This window comes from Gymnoscopelus braueri (genome assembly GCF_963280865.1).
Source record: "Gymnoscopelus braueri genome assembly, chromosome: 13".
In the NCBI taxonomy this organism is placed as follows: Eukaryota; Metazoa; Chordata; class Actinopteri; order Myctophiformes; family Myctophidae; genus Gymnoscopelus; species Gymnoscopelus braueri.
The window spans coordinates 36,616,685-36,639,243 of NC_137615.1; the positions used below are offsets into that span (position 1 = coordinate 36,616,685).

The following is a 22,559-nucleotide window of genomic DNA, read 5'->3' on the forward strand; positions in this document are numbered from 1 at the left end:
AGCAACTTGGATTCTGCAATTCATATGGATATCAAGGTCCCAGAGAGTCTGGAGGAAGAGTGAGAGGCACCGAGACAGAGTTGCTTGAAGTCCAGTGAAGTTTCCACAGTCAGTGATGATTTGGGGTGCCATGTTATCTGCTGGAAGTGGTCCACTATCAACACACCACCACCAGGAGATTTTAGAGCACTTTGTGTTTCCGTATGTTGACAAGCTTTATGGAGATGCTGATTTCCTTTTCCAGCAGGAGTTGGCACCTGCCCACATTGCCAAAACTACTAGTAACTGTGGGCGGTGTGGTCATCACAGTGGTCATCATAGTGACGGAAGCTCACTTCCAAAAAAACTTGATTTTTGGAAGTGCATAATCCTATTTATAGGTTATTAATGTCATCATGTGTCTCGCTAGCCAATCACAGTGCTGAATAGTCAGTCAATAGAGTCAGCCAATCACAGTACAGGAAAGTGGGCCAAGTGGGCCAATCACAGTGCAGGAAACTAATACTAATGAGGTGTCCCAACCCCACTTATAGAAAAAGGTTTGAAATATCTTACTTCATGCACAGTAGAATATAAGAAAGCTTCACTTTTTTCAAATTATATTACGGAACAAATTTGACTTTTCCAGTGTTTTGAGATGCACCTGTATTTTGTAACCTTAATCCATCATTTTCACTCATATGAGTCACATAATCCTAGGGATACAAGTTCATGGTCTGGAATGAATAGGAAATGTGGACTCTGGGCAACAGCTGTCATGTGTGTCCTTTCAGCTCTGTAAAATATTATGAATTAATTTGTGGTAGATATTCATAATGTTCATACTAGCATCGCAATACTGTACATGCCTGAACACGTTTCTCTTTATACACTCCAATACCCCTCAATACTGAGACCATATTAACCACATTAACCCTGGTGTCCCTATGTTGGGGAGGAAAGATTTTCAAAGAATTGTGAGATTCTACATAGATCGGCTATTTTCACTATTTGTCATACGTATATAGAGCTTATGTGGTTAAATTCAATAAGATATAACATGCACCATGTGCAGAAGTACTATAGGAAGAAGGAATTACTATTGGCATACATTTGCCTTTGCAAGAAAAACTGTACAAGGTATATTAAAACTTTCTTTAACAACTGCAATAATTGAGGACATTAAAGCACAATTTAAGGCTTGTATAGTTTATTGAGTGCCTATCATGAAACAGTGTTTAGTGTGCATTTCCATCAAAATGCTGAAAAAATATAAACATTTCAAATCAACATAAAAAAACCATAACCTTTTGTTTGCACAAGTCCTGACCACAGATTGAGACAGAATAGATGAACATTTACAGTGTAACCAAAAACAAAAAAAATCTCTTCAAGGATATATATGTAAACATTTTTTTTAATAATTTCTTTGTCACAGATAAATCTTTTAACACCTTGGTATTAAACTGCACATGCTTAAACTTGACTGTGAGAGGCATTGAAGCGATAGTTGGAGTAAGACGGAGCATCCATGGCATCAGTGGAGGCTACGGGGAGCAGTAAGAGCCCCGTTGTGACATCCCTCTTGCAGCGATCCATCGCCTGTTTGTAGGACATCTTCTCTTTAGTGATGGGGTCCACCAGGTCTTTTGTGTGGGTCGACTGATCTTGGAGCTCTTCAGCTGTTGTGCTGTCAATCACCTTGGTGATGACAGCTTCTTGGACACTCAGGCGGCCGGCTCGGGAGGGATCGACCAGCCCACCGGTCAGGTACTGGGCTTCCATTAACCTTTTGGCACTGTCAAGAGGAATCCAGCCTTTTTCTGCAGCCTGCCCCACAGAGAGACGCTCCTTAGTGACAGGATCCTCCACTCCTGTGAAAGCTTTCTGGGAGTTCAGCAGCTTATACAAGTGGCTCGAATCAATGAGACCATACTCTGCTGCCTTGTGAACAGACAGTTTGTCCTTTTTGGCAAGATCAACAATGCCTCCCGTGGCCGCCTGTGCCTCCAGGAGCTTCAGGGCTGTGTCGAGGTCGATGAGTTTGCGGGTGAGGGCACTTCTCACAGACATGCGGCTGTCAGTGGTGGTGTCATAAACACCAGAGATTGGAAAGAATTCATCGCCTGCAGAGGCGTTCAGGGTGGTCAAACTCCCACTATCGCGACGATTGAGGTTAGTCAAACTGCCACTATTGAGGCGATTGAGGCTGGGGTATGAGGACCTCAGTGATGAGAACATTGAGTTCAGAGGTGAGGTTGTGGTGGCTCTGGTAGGTGACATTGGAGTTGTTCTGGTGGGTGACATTGGAGTTGCTCTGGTGGGTGACATTGGAGTGGCTCTGGTGGGTAAAATTGGGGTCTTGATTGGAGGTAGGGGCTTCGGTCTGGAATCCCCAGCAACCAGGAGAGCTAATTCAGAGATGGGCATTTTCCCCTCCTTGTAGCACTGCAAGTCATACTGAGTCAGGCGACCTGCCTTTAGAGCATCCTTGACAGAGAACTGTTTCCCACTCTTGCGATCCTGCAGAATGGAGGTCTCTCCATCTGGTCCCATTGAAGAAATCTCCTCCCAGTCACACTCCAACTCCTGAAGTTTAATGTACTGGTTGCGGTCAATCAAGCCCGTTAGGTAGGCATCATAGGGAGACATGTCCTTACCAGTCTCTGGGTCCAGGATGGTGATCTTTGTGGAGAGGTTGGTCTCTCTGGTCTGAGTCTCAGAGTGGTCTTCCTTATGCAAGCTGCTCTGTAATTCGGCAATGAGGATCTCCTTTTGGTGTATTTTGTCTTTTTCACTCAGGATTTGTTTCTCCAAACTCTGCGTCTCTGACCCCATCTTGACACTCTTCTGACGGTTCAGTTGGTTTCTCTCACTCATCAGCTTAGACTGTTGCTGGAATGTTATATTGATGTTCTGCCTCTCAGACTCCAGTGTTTTAAGCTCTTGAAGGAGATTTCCCTTTTCTTTCTGAAGGGCATCTCGACTGGATGTAAATGAGGTCTCATCTTGAGATGTGGAGGCCTGAGATGTCCGCAGGCGGATGATTTTAGTGTTGGTGTTAGCACTTTCATCTTCCTGGTCCCTTCTGAGATTTTTCTCATGCATCACTTGTTCTCTGAGATGGTCCCTCTCCGCCTCGACTTCTGGGTCTTTCTCCACGCGAATAACTTCTTTGTAAACAACTTTCTCACCAGACTTTTCTTTTAGCAAAATATCTAGCTTGATCTTCAGGTTGCGAATTTCTCTTTCCAAGCGACAAATATTGGTGCCCTCAGTCTCCATGTTAGTGCGTAAATCCTCGGTTAGTTTCTCCAGCTTGGGGTCCCTTTCTACTTTGAGGACCTCCTCAATGACAATCTTCTCTTCAATGGGCGGTGGTGCATTTTCCAACTCAAGAATACGAGACTTGATCTGCCTGAGCTCTACCTCTACTTGAATCTTTTTGTGGCGGTCATCCATCTGTGCTAGGGTTCTTTCTTTTTCCTCAACCAGGCCTCTGAGCTGCCTCACTTCTAGGTCCAGCTTTCGACGGGCTTTAAGTTCATCATCCATACTCTTGTTCAACTTCTCATGCTCCAGGAACTGCTTGGGGTCCTTTTCAAGACGTACTACTTCTTGGACTACAATTTTCTCTTCTGGCTTCTGCCTCTCAAGGATGATGTACTGATTCTGAAGGTCAAAGACAGCTTCCTCCACACTGCGCCGTTCCTGAACCTCCTCTCTCACATTTCTCCTAAGTCTGTCAGCCTCTTTTTCCAGCAAGGGGTCATTCTCATATTTGATCAGCTCCCTGGTTACCAGCTTCATCTCCACCTTGGATTTTTCAGCCTTCAACTCATCTCTCTCTTTACGTAGGTGGTTCAACAGCTCCAGAGTTGTATCACAGTTGACCTGCAGGCGAGAGAGTTGGCTCTTGAGCTTCTGCAACTCTCTGATGACCTCTGGGCTTTTCTCCTGTTTGATCACTTCCTGGGTCACCTCCTTGTACTCCACTTTGGGTTTCTGAGAACGCAGGGTGTTCAGATCCACCATCACTTTGCTAATTTGTTTCTCCAGGTCTGCACTGTTTCGGCTGGAATCCTGCAGCTCTTTCTTCAGCCGCACCAGCTCCACTTCCGTCTCAGGATCAACTCTGTAAATCTCATTAATGATCTCCTTGACATCCACTTTAGGCTTAAGCTTGTCAACCTCACCATAATGTAGCTGTAGAGTGTCGAGGTCCTTCATCAAGATGACAATCTCATCTTTCTCTTCCTCCATGGAGAGGCGGAGTTTCTTTGACTCTTCAAGTAGCTGTGGATCCTGCTCTACTTTCTTCACTACTTTGGTGACAATTTTGGGTTGGATGGAGGGAATGACTCTCTCTAATGTGTTTATGTGGCTCCTTGTGCTAAAAATGCCATCATTGAGTGCCTTGCATTGGGACTCTTCGTCTGCAATGTCATTCTGGAAGAAAAGCACAGCTTTAAGCATCTCTGGATCCTTCTCCAGTCTCACCACTTCCTTCTTCACCACTGTCTCCTTAATTTTTGGTTTCTGCTGTGCCAGAACCGTGATCTCTGTTTTCATTTGGACCGTCTCCGTATCTCTCGTTTGGAGCTCCAGTCTTATCTTGTGCATCTCATCCTTGATCCTGGTGGCTTCTTTGTCAAGCTTTGGGTCTCTCTCGTACTCTGTCACCACCTTTGTCACCAGCTTGGGCTCGATTTTTGTCAGCTCAGTTTCCAGTTTGATGATCGTCTCATTCATAAGCTCAATCTCTGAATGGTTTCCTGATCGCTTCACAGCCTCATCCTTGATCTTCTTCTTCAAGGACTCAAGTTCAACCTCCAGCTTTGGCTCACGGTAGTACTGCACCACCTCCTTCTCCTCCAGCCTCTCCACCCCTCTCCTACTCTTCAGGGACATGAATCTCTTCCTGTATGTGTTCAGGTCATTCTCAGCATGTGTACGCCTGGTGATCTCCTCTTTAAGTTCTTTCTTCAGATGATCAGACTCCTCCAAGCTCTTCTGCTGACTTTGCAGCTGATGCTGTTGTCTAACAACCACCTGGCTAATGTTCTCTTCATTCTGTTCAATGAATGGAAGAAGATAAAGGAAGGTCTTTAGAGGTTAATCTCCTTCATTAAATGTTGAATGCCACATATCCAGTATTCAATTCTACAGTAACAAAGTATTGATGAGTAATATTAATGAGTATGAGGCATTATATCCTACCCTGGCCATGACGTCCTTAGCCATTCTCATCTGGCTGAGTAGCTGATCATTCTCTGCAGACACCTCAGAATAAAGTTTCAGGAGCTTTTTCTCCTGCAATAGCAGCAAATGGAATTTAGTGCAAAATCATCCCAAGAACAAATATCAGAAAAACTGCATCTTAAAATTTTAACATTAATTATATATTTTATCTCTGACATGTTACCTTTGAACACATACGAGATGTGTAAGAAAAGTAACAGGACTGTGGCAACCCTGCTCATGACTCAATGCTAATTTAGTAACCGCTTATGTCACTGTGTTGCGCAACATCTCACCACATTTCTGCTATATATTGTTCACTTCGCTCACTCTGTGCTTCTGTTCCATGCTATTGTGTAATTACACTGCTGTTATGCAACTGGAGGTGGTGCAAACAAGGAGCAAAGAATGAATTTGAAATTGCTGGTTAAGTTGGGCTAGGGTTAGGTTTATGGGTTAACCCTAACCCTGACCTTAACCGTAGCCACCTCCAGTTGCGTGACGGTGGGTAACAGAGGGTGTGCTACACGACAGCCTGGCTGGAACAGAAGCACAGAGTGAGAGAAGTGAACAATATTATAGCAGAATAGTGGTGAGATATTGCACAACACAATAACATAAGCGGTTACCCGATTAGAGTCATGAGCGTGGCTGCCACAGTCCTGTTACTTTTTTTTACACACCTCATATAGTTGTTTAGAAGCTGATCTCAGCCATACCTTTTTCTGTACAGCATCAGCCATGGTTGGAGTGTACTGTTTCTTGGGGCTTGGTTCTTCATCAATATCATCATCATCATCATCTTTCAAAGTGGCACGGTACTTGTTTGATTTGACCTCATACTCCTGATAGCATAAAAATAGACCTTCAGCAGCAGATTTGACAACAAAGCATTTAAAGTTGAATATACTAGTTGTACACGGAACAGGATATTGGGAGTGCCTTTCACTCTGAACTCACATTCAGGACATTCTGCAAGTCACGAGAAAGATGCTTGACTCTGTCTAAGTCCTCTGATTTTCTCTTGATGTCCTCCATCACTCTCTGAACCGGGGACATAATTGAGTACATCACGATAAAACCAATGAGCCAAACTGGTATCATATCAGTTATAAAATAACCTTCTCTTGGGTTATTTCATCTATATCAATCAGGGATAAATGTTTATAAACGTTTAAAATCCGACACAAATAAATATTTACACACACCTTCTGAGAGTTCTGCTTGGCAGTTATCTGAGCTACACTGTCAGTGGGTTTGATCTTATTGTTGGGCAGATTGCCCAAGAAGAAATTCAATGACTGCACAGCACTCTCGAATCCTTGATTTTTATTGGCTGCCTCTTGAACAAGAGTAGACCTGGAACGGATAACAACAAGATGAACCTTACACCATTTATCCAGTACAAATGAATACACATGGTTACTGCATTTACAATGACAATAAATTATCTGTATTATTGTATTATTTACTACTAATGATAATGATTTGAGGTCTCACCTGTCCTGCAGCTGATTGCTAATGTTAGCATAGCGGTTCTTCAGGAGCTTAACTTCCTTCTCCTGGTGATGGATGTCAGGACAGTATTCATTAAAGTTCTTCTGCAGGGGGTTGCACACCTGCTCTGTCAGCTCCAGGTCTCTGCCCAGTTTCTTTATATCATCCTGCTTTGAGGCAACATCCTTCATCAGCTGTGTGAGGGATTAAGGACACACAGATGACATTAATAAAAAGTAAAGGCATGATGGTAACAATTAATGTTTTGATCGATCATTCTATCATTAATAACTGGAATGACAATCAGAAATACGCAAGCAATACAGTACACAGGAAAATCCTCAGCGTTAATTTAACTGAGAGTGTACAAATGTAACCAAGTGGACCCTTCAATTTGTTCACATTTTCTACATTCTCAGAGTTACAAGTGGATAAATGAACACTGAGGATTTTTACAGTGTACATTCTACTTCCTCTTATGACCTCTATGTCTGAACCTGAACCTGATTGGCTAATGGAGACAGTTAACCACTTGAGCCCCAGCATTCCTATTATGGGAGGAACATCCTGAAAAAATAGCCGATTTACAAGCTCACAACACGTCAGGTTGTGATGTGTTGTGAGCTTGTAGATCGGCTGTTTGGGGCGAAGCGATTTGGTTCAGACGGAAAAAAGAGGTCCAAGAAGTATAGTTGTAAATCAGGTAAATCAAGAATAGCGCACCAGTAGCTGTTGATTGCGTGTCTGGAGGGCATTGGGTGTGTCAGGGATGGCACCATCCTTAGCTAACTGCTCCTCAAACCCTGAGACTTCATCCTCCACTTTCTGAATCTGCTTGTTTAGGAACATGGAAGCTGTAGCCCTTGTAGATGAAAGAGGAAAATGACACTTATAAATATAATTAATATTCCGAATACATTTTTCATTCGATATTTTTATACCTCTGCACGCTGTCTTGACTTATGTATCACTTTATTAACCACATTAATTCTGGGCATGATAACAGGCAAACGTTTGGTGAAAATAGGCGGACATTCATATATAGCAGATCTACAAGCTCACAACTATCTATATATCTATCTATCTATCTAAAACTGCATTGAACATCAAATCATTATAGTTTGATTCTGTTACTTTTTGTTATACAGTTCACTGAGGCTGTTGATGTCATCAAACTTATTGTTGGCAGCATTGAGTTTAATGGGCAGGCTGGAAGCTGTGGGCCCTAGTGGCTTCTTGGCCAGGATGGGCTCCATCTCTCTCTGGACTGCTGACTTCTCAGCCTCCAGGCTCCTCACTGCCAGAGTGGTTTTCTGGAGGGAAAAGCACAGGACAACTCTACACTCTGGATTCAACAGTATAATGCAGCCTTGCTTACATTGCAAAAAAAATGTCAGAGATGACAAGAGTCACTGTTAAAATGAAGTGATAAAAAGACGATAAAACATCCTATTCTTTGTTATTAAGCCTAATTTATACTTAGTCTTGCGATGGTGTCCCGTGTCAAAATAGCAGATCCACATGCTTACAACGCATCGCACCACAATGTGTTGTAAGCTTGGAGTTCTGCAATTTTCTGCGCAGGACACCAGCATACTATAAATCAGTCTTTACTAACCTCATGCTCTTTGAGCCTGTTGGCCAGGTCCTGTGTGGGGTCACGACGATCCAGTGGGGCCCTCAGTCTGCCCTGGATTTCCCGCTCACTCTGCTCCAGGTCTTTTTTTATTCTGTCCAGCTGGGTGGACAGCGTGGCAGCTTTGGAGTCCTCTGGAGCGCTAGCTACAGCAACTATGGAAGGACAGAAGCAACATTTAGACAATGAAAAACCAGGTGGGATCAAAACCAAACAAATCTGATTGCATTATAAAGGGGAAATTGAGTATTTCCTTGTCCCTGAGGGAGGGGAAATGACTTTGACTGCTTCACCCAGCAGAAGGTTGCTCAGATGGCTCAAAGGAGTACATAGGGGTGGCTGTTAAGGGGTTAAGTGTCTTGCTCAGGGACACTTCGACACGTTGACTGGGTGAGCCGAGGGTCAAATCGGTGACCTTCAGATTCCCAGACGGCTTCTCTACCCACTCTACGCTCCCCCATTATAATGCTGCTGTGAGTTGAGTCTCGTAAAAGCTGTGTTCTCTTCTTACCCGCTGTCTGTGGGCGAATCTTCTCCACACTGGGAGTCCTGAGAGAGGCCATGAGGTCAGCTCTCCGCTTCTTCAGGTCTGCCAACTCTCTGCCCAGACTAAAACATAAATACACTGTTTCATTACAGCTCACTGCAGTTGAATCATCTGTCCATAGTAAAGATGTATCTGTTTTGAAACTGAGTTTATTAGTTGAGTTGTGAAGCATTTGGCAATGGGATATTATTGTAATGAGGCTGTACATCTGTATGTCACTCTGCCCAGTGACTCAATACATTGTAAATCACAACACAAGGACATGAAACTTCATTTAGGTCTCTAACTCAAAAATCATCAAGGTTCATTCAGGTTGACGATGAGCCAACCTAGCTTGCCTTTGTTACATGGGAGTTAATGATCAAATGATGAACCAACATGCAGGACAAACAGAGATGTCCCTCTGTACCTGTCCACTTTCTCCAGAGCCTCTTCATCAGGCGGTGGGATCGTAAAGCAGGCTCCAGGCAGCGTTTTGATCTTCCCACTGCTCGTCTTCACCTCCCAGTTCTTATTGTCTGAGTTAGACTTAAGAATGAGCTCACCTCCACGACTCACTGAGTCCTACAGTTGGAAAGGGGACCAAAACTTTCAAAAATCAAGCATTTATTATTTTCATTTAAAAATAAATATAAATATTTATGCAAGTGACCACTGGTGAGTGAGTTAGGTAGAGTGGTAGAGTGCGTGCGTGCGTGCGTGCGTGCGTGCGTGCGTGCGTGCGTGCGTGCGTGCGTGCGTGCGTGCGTGCGTGCGTGCGTGCGTGCGTATACCTCCTCATCTGCCCATTCACACAGAGACAACACGGTGGTGGGTTTGGATGGCTGGGTTCGCCTCAGTTTGAGAGGAGCTACAGAGGCACTCAGCTCCTTCAGAGCAGCCAGGCGCTGATCATTCCTCTGTACAGCTGGTTCATCTGCCTGCAGTCACACATAACCAATTATTCATTGGCTTGCCAACTTAAAGGGCCACTGCAGATGTTTAACCTAAATCCTATATTGTCCAATTTCAAGGAGGACTTCCTAATGCATATTCAATCCTGGACTGTGCAGAAAACGGCATCTCACCTCCAGCGCCATCAGGATTTCGGGGTTGCTCTTGTTGGCAAGAGATTTGGGGGCCAGAGTGGAGTTGAGTCTTTTCAAGGACTCAGACAATGTCTCTGCATCAAGCTGGAACTGATTAACAAAAGCAGATTGTAACACATGCATTTTGTCTTTTTCCCCAATGCTTTTTTTCCTCCCAAGCCATTAATTAATTAAGTTCTCTAACATCTTGAAATAAAACCAAAACTATCCCACACAGAAAAGGAGTGAGACAGTGTAGTTATATTACAGTGGTGCGCACAGAAAAACAGGGAACTATGCTACGAGCGCTCCATCTGGCTAAGCAAGAGTGGGATGGTGAAATTCTTCAAATCCGTTTTATTATTTCAGCTAAAACAAACTCAATTCAATCAGTCACTACAATAGATATATTAAGGCATCTACCTTTGTGTAGTCCTCTACATTCTCCAGGTGAGTCTCCTGGGCAATACACAGGTTGAGGAAACTTTGCCATTCTTGCTGCACAGCATCTTTGTGAGCCTGACAAAAGACAGTGGGAGGATGTGAAGAGAACTGTTTCACAGCACTGCAACCTTCCACTTGGTAATTCAGCTGAATGCCTGCTGTTAAGATTGATTCAAATCTTTTCAATTTGATTCGATTCATTTGATTTGATTTGATTCAATTTCGTTCAATTCAATTCCGTTTAGACCAGTTTCAAGCAATTCAGTTTAATTCATCAGTTCTTCAACCCCCCCACCACAATCAATTGATTTCATTACAGTTATGCTTATACTGTATTATAGTCTCAGAGTTATGTTTGTACCCGTATGGCTGGGGCTCCAGGGTGTTTCATCTCGATGAGATTCGCTCCCTCCTCCTGGAGCTGGTTGGTCTCTTCCTCATGAGTCAGCAGACCGCTGTTCTTGAATTTCTGAATGAAAACCAACAAAAAAACATGAAATATAAAGAATGACATGGAAACGGCAATAGAAATATAATGATATATATAATGGCATTTAAAATAATGAAGCAAAAATCTTTTTGGTAACACTTTACTTAAAGGTCGGGTCTATAATGCATTGTAATCGCATTTATAATGCATTATAATGCGCTTTAAAGGCATTATAACACTTGATATAAATGTTTATAATCATGCATGACAACTTATAACAACGTTTATAACGTAGTATAATAGTAACGTGCTGATCATAATGCATTATATGCTCGGTGGAACAGCAGTTTATTTATGATGTGTCTTTGTTCTAAGTTGTTATGTTTATAATGCATTACAACCAGCACTTATACATTATATTATTATATTAAGTTATAATACTTCATAAACCTTGTTATAAGTTGTTACATAATTATAAACATTTATAACAAGTTTTATAATGCCTTATAAGTGCATTATAACTTATTTTAGACTTTATAGAAAGTGTTACCATCTTGTTGTTGTTTTTTACTATTGATTGCACCAGATAGGCCCATCATTTGTTGGTCAGTGCATTTGTTAAGGCAAACTGGCAAGAAAATCGCACTTTTATTTTTGGCCTTTTTTGTTTAAAAAAAAATCTGTGTCCAAAGCAATATTTCCAAAGATATATTTTGAAACATACGTATATGTGACAGATGTTTGTTTTTCATTATGATTATCATATACACCACCTCATACTCCATGCGGACGCTTGGGGGATTGATCATGTGGTCACTCCAGTCTCTCTTGAGGATCCTGTCCTGATGTTCCGTCATGTAGACCAGCTCCTTACTGCAGCTCTGCATGTATTCATACATAGACGCCAGGTTCCTGCGCCTCCCCTGGCAGCTTTCCTACACACACACACACACACACACACACACACACACACACACACACACACACACACACACACACACACACACATAATGGTTTGGTCCAGTGGTTCTCAAATTGGCCCATGAGGGCCCCATGATTGGTCCTTGAGGGGGTTCCAAGGTTCCCCAGCCAAATTGTTGGTTTAGAACCAAATGGACCTTTATGGGTCCTTACACCTTCATGGACCTTTTAACATTTGTACACTCTTTGTGTTGTGAGGGTCCGTGGCCTCATCATGCACACCAAACTGGGGGTCCTTGACATTAAAAAGCTGTAGAACCACTGGTTTAGTGGTTATGTACTATTAGCACATGACACAGAAAATGAGACTGCAGTGATTCTAAGCTGCAATTCTGAAACAACACTGTATGGAACAAACCCAGTGTTTTATGCTTCATGTTTAACACACACACACTCAACTCACCAGGAGTTTGGCGTACTTGTCTTTGACCTGCAGACAAAGAGCAGAGAGTTATGTTTAGTCAATCATAATGAATTCGTTTTAGGCATAGAAACACATTTTCTTGCAGATAGCATTCATTCTGACTTATATTTGAATTGACCACCGTGTGTGTGTGTGTGTGTGTGTGTGTGTGTGTGTGTGTGTGTGTGCGTGCGTGCGTGCGTGCGTGCGTGCGTGCGTGCGTGCGTGCGTGCGTGCGTGGTGCATGTGTGTGTGGGGGTGTTTGCCCCATTTAGATAGGAGAATAACCTCATTTAGATAGGAGGGTACAGAAACAGGTATCTGCATGGGCAGAGAGATTGCAACACAGGTCTCCAGCAGGAATCAAACTAGGTAGGTCAAGAATCAATAATGGCGCTGTTGGTGTTGCAAATGTGTGGACGACATTCAACACACTAGTTTTCTATTATTATTATTATTGTTTCATTCATTAATGCAGCTTCACGGTAAACATGAATCCAGAGTGTGGTATTGTGTTGTTGCACACTGAAAATTGTGTTTCTTCTCAGGTATGTATTCGTGATGAAGGTCCAAAATGACCAAAACATCTCGAATAGGCTAAGCCAATTAAATATTGGGAGCTTCAGTTCCAGTGTAACGATAATTCTTCCTTTTGCAGTAATCCTTTTATCATTAACTTGAACCAAACTGAGTTCTCTTTTCATGATTATGTTGTTGGGCTTTAACTATCGATTATCTTCTTAGCAATTATTCTATCAATCACTTTTTTCATTAATCAAACATGCAAGAAGCTTTTTTCCCCCGGCGAATCAACATGAAGAACTTGTAATAGATGATTTATAATCGGCTAAATCAATTAGTCTGATTAACCATTTAAGCCCTATTGTATACTTTGTTGTAAAAACAGACAATCTACAAGCTTAGTATTGTGAGCTTGTAGATCTGCTATGTTTGAAAATATATTTTTATCAATATATATATATATATTTTGATTAACTATTGCACCCCACCTGTGACGTAGTGCTGCTGGGGTCCAGGTGCGAGCTGTAGGCCTCCATCTCCTGGTGGAAGATGTTATGAGCAGCAATCTGCTTCTCCACATCAGACACGTTGGGCCCGTATTCCTCTGCCATTAGCTGCTTCTGCAGTGACACACATTAACCACTTAAACCCCATATGGGTAACTGGAGTCCCTCAGGGCTCAATACTAGTATCTTTTCTGTTTTTTGTTGCCCCCAATGCTGGGGTTTAAGTACAACAAACATGAACAGTTCCACCACTGAAAAGTGAAGAACACATGTTAATGCACCACATGTTATAGTTACTAAAAACCAGTGGAAACCGCCAGTGCTTTAATTTAAGAGCATTGAGAGCAAGCTGGTTTCACCCAAACTCGAGTTAACCACATGAACTGGGTGGGAACATTCGCCAGAAATAGTCAATCTACGAGCTCACTACACGCCGCAGCACGAAGCATTGTGAGCTTGTAGATCTGCTATTTCTGGCGAAGAGATTCGATGTTGAGGGAAACCAGAGCAGACTAAGTACAGTTGCAACTCAGGTCTGTTAGAATAAGAATAGAGGGTTTAAGTGGGTTTAAAAGCTGCAACCTGCAATCCCCATTTGGGGAATCCCCACTTGGCCAGGGAAGATATTGCACTTATGAGCCTGAGGCAGTACTACTCGTCAACCAGTAGGTGTCATACCCTTAATGAAAGAGTGAAAGAGTATATAAACATATACACACATATCACACACACACACACATATATATATATATATATATATATAGTAGTAATGTACTCTACCATACAGATGGTAAACATAGGTTGCATTAACATACATTTAGTTCTGTTTGCAGCTTTAAATCAAACCACAGACGTTACATCCATGAGGCTGTCTCAGCACACTGACCTGTTTTTCATCCAGGATCTGAGCCCAGTCGATCCGAGGAGTCAGATCCACCTCCTGCACCTGTTCGTATAGATTGCGGTACGCCACACAGTCCTTAGCCCAGCGGTCATGAAGGTTACTCACACTGACAGAGAGACAGAGAGAGAGAGAGAGAGAGAGAGAGAGAGAGAGAGAGAGAGAGAGAGAGAGAGAGAGAGAGAGAGAGAGAGAGAGGGATGAAGCAGGCGGTGGTCAACATCTAGGGTAGAACTAGCTATGAATGTTTATTATGGCTGTACATAAGTATCTTGGCAGTGTGTGAAGTGTTTGTCAAGTGTATGTCATTATGTGTATGTCAGTTTATGTACACAGTAAGTATTTGTGCTTTTATGTACGTGTATGTCCACATCCATTATGTGCATATGCATACACAAATAGTTTTGAAACCTGTTGCACCTGTTTATGAATTTATTTATTTTTTTAGACCTAGTCTTTTAGACCTAGTCGAGGCTGAATTTTCCTTTTGTTTTTTCAATAAAATTTGATTCAGGGGCTGGAGCCAGGCTAGGTTAGGGTTAGACTGTACTGCATTTTAACTCGATGTTGTGTTCACTCGATTGTAGTGTGTGATAGTTTTGCTTGTTTATTATTCTAACAATGTTCATGCTGTTCTCTTGGTAGGTCACTCTTCTAAAAGAGATTTAAATCTCAATGAGACTTTTATCTTATATATGGATTAAAAAAAGGATAGGATTGATTGATTGATTGATTGATTGATTGATTGATTGATTGATTGATTGATTGATGGATGGATATTTGCATACTCTCACAGTTCCATGCTACTTGTGAAATGGACTCACTCTTTCTCAATCTCGCCAGCCTGCGGATGCACCAGCTTCTTGACCTTGTCCACATCCATGAAGAGCTGCTTTAACAAGACCTCACCCTCCCCCAGGTTGTCTGCATTCTCCTTCTGGTGAACGAAGGGTTGTCCCTTCTTCTCATTCTCTGTATCCTGGAATCCACAGAACCACCACAGATAGAAAAAAGAACATACATCATCGAAAAAATATGTTTGATGTGTGTGTGTACTAGAATATGTACAGTTATCAAGTGTACACTTGGACAACCGATTAGGTTAGATTAGTGTAGAATAGAATAGACTAGAATAGAAACTGTATTATCCACACATGGAAATTGCTTTCGGTTTTGGTAGAGGATAACATCTCCAGGACTCTATGCTAGGTTTGCTAGTATTTTCCTCTAGTCTACACCAAGCGTCTTTGCAGAAAATAGACGATTTAGATTGGCTATTTTCACAGAATGTTCGCCCCAAAATAGAGATGCTGGGGCTCAATGCGGTTAAAACAGACAAAATAATAAACACATCATTAAACATGACCATGCACACGACAACATAACATAGTGCATACATAACATTGTATGTAAGCTAGCCTACTTATACAGGCATCTTACCAAAGCCATGAGGTCCTCTGATCGTAGAATATTCTTCTCCACCTGGTCTGCATTCAACTGCATACGAGAAATCGCCATGACCATGTCATTGGCCTGGCTCCTAAAGAGACAGAGATAAGGTCATGAAACCTCTATAATGCCACAGCCTTATTCAGTCTCACATGTATGTATGTATGTATGTATGTATGTATGTATGTATGTATGTATGTATGTATGTATGTATGTATGTATGTATGTACAGTATGTATGTATGTATGTATGTATGTATGTATGTATGTATGTATGTATGTATGTATGTATGTATGTATGTATGTATGTATGTATGTATGTATGTATGTATGTATGTACAGTATGTATGTATGTATGTATGTATGTATGTATGTATGTATGTATGTATGTATGTATGTATGTATGTATGTATGTATGTATGTATGTATGCATGCATGTACGTATGTCAATATATATACACATGTTCAAAGAAAAAAGAGCCACGGTCATTAATAGAGAGACGGTTTTTAATTTAATAGAGGTCACTATTAGAGGATTTACGGTATGTACAATTTTGTGGTCAGTGCATCTGGTCATCCAATGGCGCACCTCAACAGATGACTTAAAAGTTCAAATATACCTCTGGAAGAGCACCACATAGTACGCATTAGTGTTGAGGCCACTGAGACAAAACCCATTCACTGTGTGGGTGAACAAAGAAGATTCATTCACGTTTCCAGCACTTGGTTAATTGGCACTTTCCTCATGTGTCAGTGGTAATTGGTAGCTTCGACAACTAACCTGCGGGCAGTTTGCACGGCTATTTTCTAGTTTCATTTCTGCTCCAATTGTTCTGAAACTACTTCCGGAGACACACCCCAGATACTTACATCTATCATTGACAGATCATTAGCGAGTGCCCACACCTTCACCTTGAGGTCAGGAATGCTGTTAGTGAGGGTGTGACTCACACATCTCCACTCCCATTCATTCATCTCTAATCAAGAGAATGTTGAGCCCAGCATGGGCCATAAAATCCTTAGGCAGACATGATGCGTGGACCAGAAGTGTAGGATGATAAGGTTAAAGGGCAAGACCACTTTGGTAGAGGTTTGGGTTGTGTAGTTACCTTGCCATAATGTAACTCCAAAGGTGAACAAGAAATAAAAAATAATTGCTCCATTGATTAGAAATCGATAATTCTAAATATGCTCCTCATTGACTTACATTGTACGCTGAAACGGCTCTCAAAGTCACTCTTTTAGCACATTAACGAACACAAACGAAGCTGATTCAGACAATATAGAACATCACCAAACCCAGTACTGTTTGTTTTTTTAATAAAAAAAAATTACTTCCTGTTGATTTTGCTGTTTTTATTAGGAAGAAAACCCGGACTGGATCCGCGGATCCGGATCCGGATCTTCAAATAGTAAAATCAACAGGAAGTTGACATTTTTATTAAAAAAAACAAACAGTACAGGGTTTGGTGATGTTCTATAGTGTCTGAATCATCTTTTTTTGTGTTCGTTTATGTGCTAAAAGAGTGACTTTGAGAGCAGTTTTACTGTACAATGTAAGTCAATGAGGAGCATATTTTGAATTATCAATTTCTAATCGATGGAGTAATTATTTTAGATTTCTTGTCCACCTTTGTAGTTACATCATGGCAAGGTAACTACACAACCCAAACCTCTACCAAAGTGGTCTTGCCCTTTAAGGTTATAGTGTGCACATTTCTTTTTGAAATACACTGGTATTTCACTTAATTCAGACAAGCGCTTATCTTTACTGCTTCCCCCCCACACACACACTATAGCCTAGGCCCCAAAGCTTGGCAAAGTCCAAAAAACAGGACAATGTGGTGAACTTAATGTTGAATGGTCAATGGTCAAGACCATTAGTATGGCACAGAAAAGTCCAAAGTGTTAATAAGTTCATTTATCTCTGAAAGTGTAATAATTTTTTTTTAAAATACACTTTCCTGTTAAATGAACACACTGGATTTTGCTGTGTAAAGCAGCCTTGTGTACACTAGCCTTGCAAAGCAACCGTGCTGTTTCCTGCAAAACGCACCAGAACCAGTTTTAGCACTAAACTGACATTATCAAGAGTGATGTGTGGAATGTGTGACATGGCAGACTGTCTAGTAGTTCATGTCATGAGACCTGTAGTTGACAGTGCAGTGAGTGTAACTATGTAGATTATATAAACAAGCAAAGCTGCTGGGGATCCTGTCTGGCCACTCCTTAAACTGTGCGGCAGTTATGGATGAAGATGTCCTCCAGGGTGACTGACAGCTATAGTAAAAGACACAGAGGCACTGGGAAAGACTCCAGATTGCCCTTAGTCAGTGTAAAAATGGAATGGTAAATATTGTGACCTCTAAGTGCAACGCAGTATTGTAAGTGTACGTGACTGTCAAGCATGCTGCTCAACAGCTCATGTCAATGCAATGCATTCTATTGAAACCATTATTTTTCTCTCCAGTAAGAGGATGGCAGAATCCAACACGCTGCAACTATACGCTGTGTGTCTTGTGTCCGTGTATAATGGTTCTCTGGCTGCTAAATAAAAGTGTAATGTAAAACTATTGTTGGTCTGTCAGCTTAATTAGTCAGAGCAGTGCTCTATTGAAACGCTGCACCAGGAATGTCTCTACTGGATCAATACACTTAGGATGTCACACCCCTTTAACAAAGATGAAACACAGATGAAAGAGTTGTTGTTGCAAAAGGAAGGCAAGACAAGAAGCAGCATTAAAGTCTTTCTTTCCTGACACACTTAAGTTAAGTGTATTGTGACATTATTGACAGGAGAGAAACTAATGGAATGGAATATATCACAAATGTCTATTCATTTTCAGCATGTCCTGCATAGTTATACAGATGCATGAGTTTCTCATGCAACTTCCCATTCTGTTGACTGTATCTTTTGTATGTGAGCAGCTCACATGCAGGAGATCACAGCTCACAGTGAGCTGTCCATATGGACAACTGTGAATCCGGACAATAAAACAGCTCTTTCCTACACACACACATACACAAAAGGAATTCCTTCCAACACGCATGTCCATGTGGAGGTGAACCAGATTCCAGCCAAATCCTCTTGAGACAGGATGCAGCACAAGATAGGAGAAAACAAGAGATAGAATACAATGACAGCACACACAACACAACACAATACAACAACGTCTCTCTCACACACACACACACACACACACACACACACACACACACACACACACACACACACACACACACACACACACACACTGGACAAACTTACTTGCTGATTTTAACAGGACTTAATTCCTTTTTCTTTGACATCCTGGGAGACCGTGTGTGTAAGCCCTAAGTCCCTGTACAGCTCTCGCAAATCCTTTCCTCTTTTCCTCCTTTCTCCTCTCCTCCTATCATTTAAGGGGCATTCACCTGGCTGCCTCAGCTCCTCCCAGTCCAGCAGGAGCAGGTGCGTCGTCATTCAAGGCAGCGGACCGGGCAGACCTGTTCCTCACCACTGGCACCACCTCCGTTCTGCTCCTTGCCACTCTTTCACTCTCACTTTATGTACCACTGTATTTTCCTTGACTGCCTTGCATTCTGTCTGTTTGACAGATGTTCACTCACTCCACTACACAGTAACAAGTCAGAAGAGGGGACAGTTTATTGTATTCAGTATTGCTTGTATATTAAGCTTAGGGTTCACTTAGGGTTGTAGGGTTGCTCATTAGAATGTAACTAAGTAAATAACCTGCAAATGTGGCCTACCGGTACTTGTTTTTTGTAAATACAATCCTCAATTATAGTTTAGGGTTAAGAAAGTCATAAGTGGAATAACGGCCCCTGCAGAAAAACAAATAGCAAACAAATAGAATTGGCTCATTTTAACATAAAGAAACTGCACACAAATGTTCCATCATGTTTATACACCGGTTGACTTTCTGGTTCAGCGGACACTGTCATTATATCAGTGCCACCCACCCTACAAGTAAACATAGAGTAGAGATGACACATATGGAGTATATAAGAGTTTAAAGAAGTGCATGAATCACAGGTGAACAATTAGCTTAGTGACCCACTGTCACTGAGCAATACACACATACTGTAAGAATCACTTACCCATATAGGAACAAGCAGTGCAATGTTGGTGGGACATGTTCCGCAGAGACTGTGCTAACACAACAATCCAATATAACAAGATAATAATAATAATAATGCCCTGTGAGAATCAAGACAAAATACAGGTAGAACGGTAGTATGATAAACCTCTTAAGATGGGTGCGATATGTTTTAGCAAGAGTGTCAAAAATGTGCAGATGGCATACAGTAACTGAAAGTCATGATAGTTGTGTTGCGCAAAAAAACTCAGAGAAATAGCAAAGAAAGATATCAACTTAAAAGTAATCTGTTCTGGTAATGAAAACTCTTGGTCAAAAAGTGTTCAGAGGTTTTAATCATTTCAAATGTGGGTAACAAAGCAAGTCAAAACCTAACTGGGCATTTCTGTTGGGCGAACCATGTCTCAGGTGAGCCACATGAGAGGCCCGGCAGGGCCCGGCAAGGGGTTTCTAGGTGAGTGGTTATCAGACACACACCCAGTGAAATTAGCAGTGTGGAATATGAGGAGTCAAGGTCTGCTCTGAGGAATGTAGACTTCACCTGTTGCCAAGAAAAGGACTGGGTTCTCTTCAGATAACAAACAGATAGGGCACAAAAGGAGAGTACACACATTGTTTCTGTGTGTAACTACAAAAACAAAAGCACACAGTTTTAAGTAGCCGTGAGAATGTTTGAGGTATTCGTGCCTTAATGTCTAACAATGTAGTCCCTCTCTGCTTCAGTGGAAAGAATCGTGTTCAACGTGCTGCTCGGCCTCATGCTTGTGATAGGTGTGTCTGACACACACCACACCCAGAGCAACTACTCCTACAACTAACACCTACGTACATACCTGAAGACAGGAGGGAGGGGAATGGGTCATAGTAACCAGGAACGCATGTTGAGTGAAAGGGCATGAGATGGTGACTGAGCAGATCTCATAATTGTCTCCGCCAGGCCGAAGGGTTTTCCTTCAGATTTATCCAAATTTCATGCAAATCGGTACACATGATCTCTATAGTCATGTGATCAGGACGGATTCGTTAGATTTTTCATATTCCATCCTGGTTGGCTAAGATTGACATCTAAAGTTTTGAACAAAATGTCACAAATCATGAACGCAGCGTCCGATTGCGGTGAAACTTTGCACGCACATACGCACTACGTTGGGGAACAAATGCCACCCTTTTAACATTGCCCTATTATAGTGCCACCAGGAGGCGGATTTTTGCTAAACATTTTTTTTTATATTACTCCTACAAATGTATTCCAAACATCACGCACATCGGTACACATTATCTCTATGGTCAAGTGATCAAGACGGATCCGTCCGATTTTTCATATTCCATCCTGATTGGCGCAACATTGCTGGCCCACAATAACATACCTGACCTGGCGGAGACCTGTACTCCGAGGAGCACTTTTTCTAGTTATTTTTTGTACAGATGGTCTATGTGTCTTTTGTTAGCTACATCAGAATGTCACCCAGTCAATCAGAGCAGTTTTTCAGAGTTAATGCATATCACAAAGTGTTTGACTGTTGGTGACAAATTCCTTAACCACTTAAAAAAATATATAGCACATCAACAAGCTCACAATGTGTTGCAAGTCGATGCCTTGAGACCTTGTAGATCAACTACATTCGTTCAATAATAATACATTAGTTTTTTTTTTATATATTTCACCTATAGGCCTAATGACATGCCCAAATTAGGAACGCCAGGGCAAAAGTGGTTAAAGGTGCAATCCTTTTTTCTTTTCCTTTTTTACATATAGTTTGATTGGTACATGACAATTAATCTGTTTTACTCAAATGTTCACAACCATTACTAACACAATCCCATTACCGTTCCCCAATACAGAAAGTTACAAATAAGCCAAAACATGAATCCCGCTGGTGGGCCTGAAGGCCATGCTGCTCCTTACACCCCATGTGACCTACGGGAGCATAAATGATAAGACAGATAATACCATGGCAATCCAGCAAGTTGTTTTTGAGAAACAGTATGTTTTTTTAACAAAGTGGTGAACCAAATTTAACCATGTAATCCCTATGCTTAGTAGCAAGGAGTACCCCAGGGCCCTTTGTTGGTCCCCACCTTTTTCCCTCTCTTTGCCGAAAAGGTCATGTTGAGAGCATGTAAGTACAGTAGATGTGCTATTTTCACCAAAAGTGTGCCCCAGAATACGGATGCTACAGTTCATGGGGTTTAACACAGTCAACAACATAGCCATCCTTAGAGCCCCAACGCCAGTGGGGCTAAAACATGTCTCTGCTGCTATTTGTTTTGGTAATGGGGCTACGCATGCATTTCTGTTTGTATCACTTACTTTAAAGAACAGGCCTTATGTATTCATAAGGCGTGGACTAATATCGGGAGGGGTCACATACTTTGTGTCATAAATGGCCTGTATACGTATAGTTCAGCCCCACCCCACAAGAAAACACAGCCCACCTGATTAAATTCCACATTGCACAATTCATTCAAGATAAGCACAGTTTGTGCTGCAATTATTTACCCTTCATTGTGTACAACATAAACCACAACCATACCATGTCAATATATACAACACAGTGAACTTGACACTCAGGCTCTTTGATTCCTCATCAAATGCTCAAATGTTTAAGTTATAGACAGTCAGCCGAGCCTGACACAACGAATGCTGTTTAGTTGTATCAGAGGCTGTCAACAGCATCACAGAGGCTGTCAACAGCAGGGTGAGGTTACAAATTGAAAACAAATAATTCTGACTGACAAAAGAAATAACTCTGCACAGTATAACAAGAGTAAACGTTCCAGGCATAACTTCTCAGTGCACATTATCACGGACCACGGTTTTGGAAATATGACAGTGCAGTGGGTGCGGTTGATTTTT

General features: G+C 41.8%; 1 protein-coding gene across 1 annotated transcript; it reads right to left on the reverse strand.

Moving 5' to 3' along the window:
- Window positions 1-1,167: 1,167 nt before the first annotated feature.
- evplb (envoplakin b) lies at window positions 1,168-19,029 on the reverse strand. Its single transcript, XM_080446077.1, has 22 exons — window positions 18,871-19,029; window positions 15,595-15,694; window positions 14,979-15,133; window positions 14,140-14,263; window positions 13,236-13,367; window positions 12,226-12,252; window positions 11,615-11,776; window positions 10,773-10,880; window positions 10,391-10,486; window positions 9,968-10,078; window positions 9,674-9,820; window positions 9,310-9,464; window positions 8,865-8,962; window positions 8,336-8,508; window positions 7,852-8,030; window positions 7,441-7,579; window positions 6,721-6,911; window positions 6,429-6,579; window positions 6,181-6,264; window positions 5,940-6,065; window positions 5,200-5,292; window positions 1,168-5,052 (listed from the first exon to the last, which is right to left on the reverse strand). Exons 1-22 carry the CDS (start codon window positions 18,909-18,911, stop codon window positions 1,456-1,458), a joined length of 6,189 nt encoding a protein of 2,062 aa, XP_080302203.1. The 5' UTR covers window positions 18,912-19,029; the 3' UTR covers window positions 1,168-1,455.
- Window positions 19,030-22,559: the final 3,530 nt, after the last annotated feature.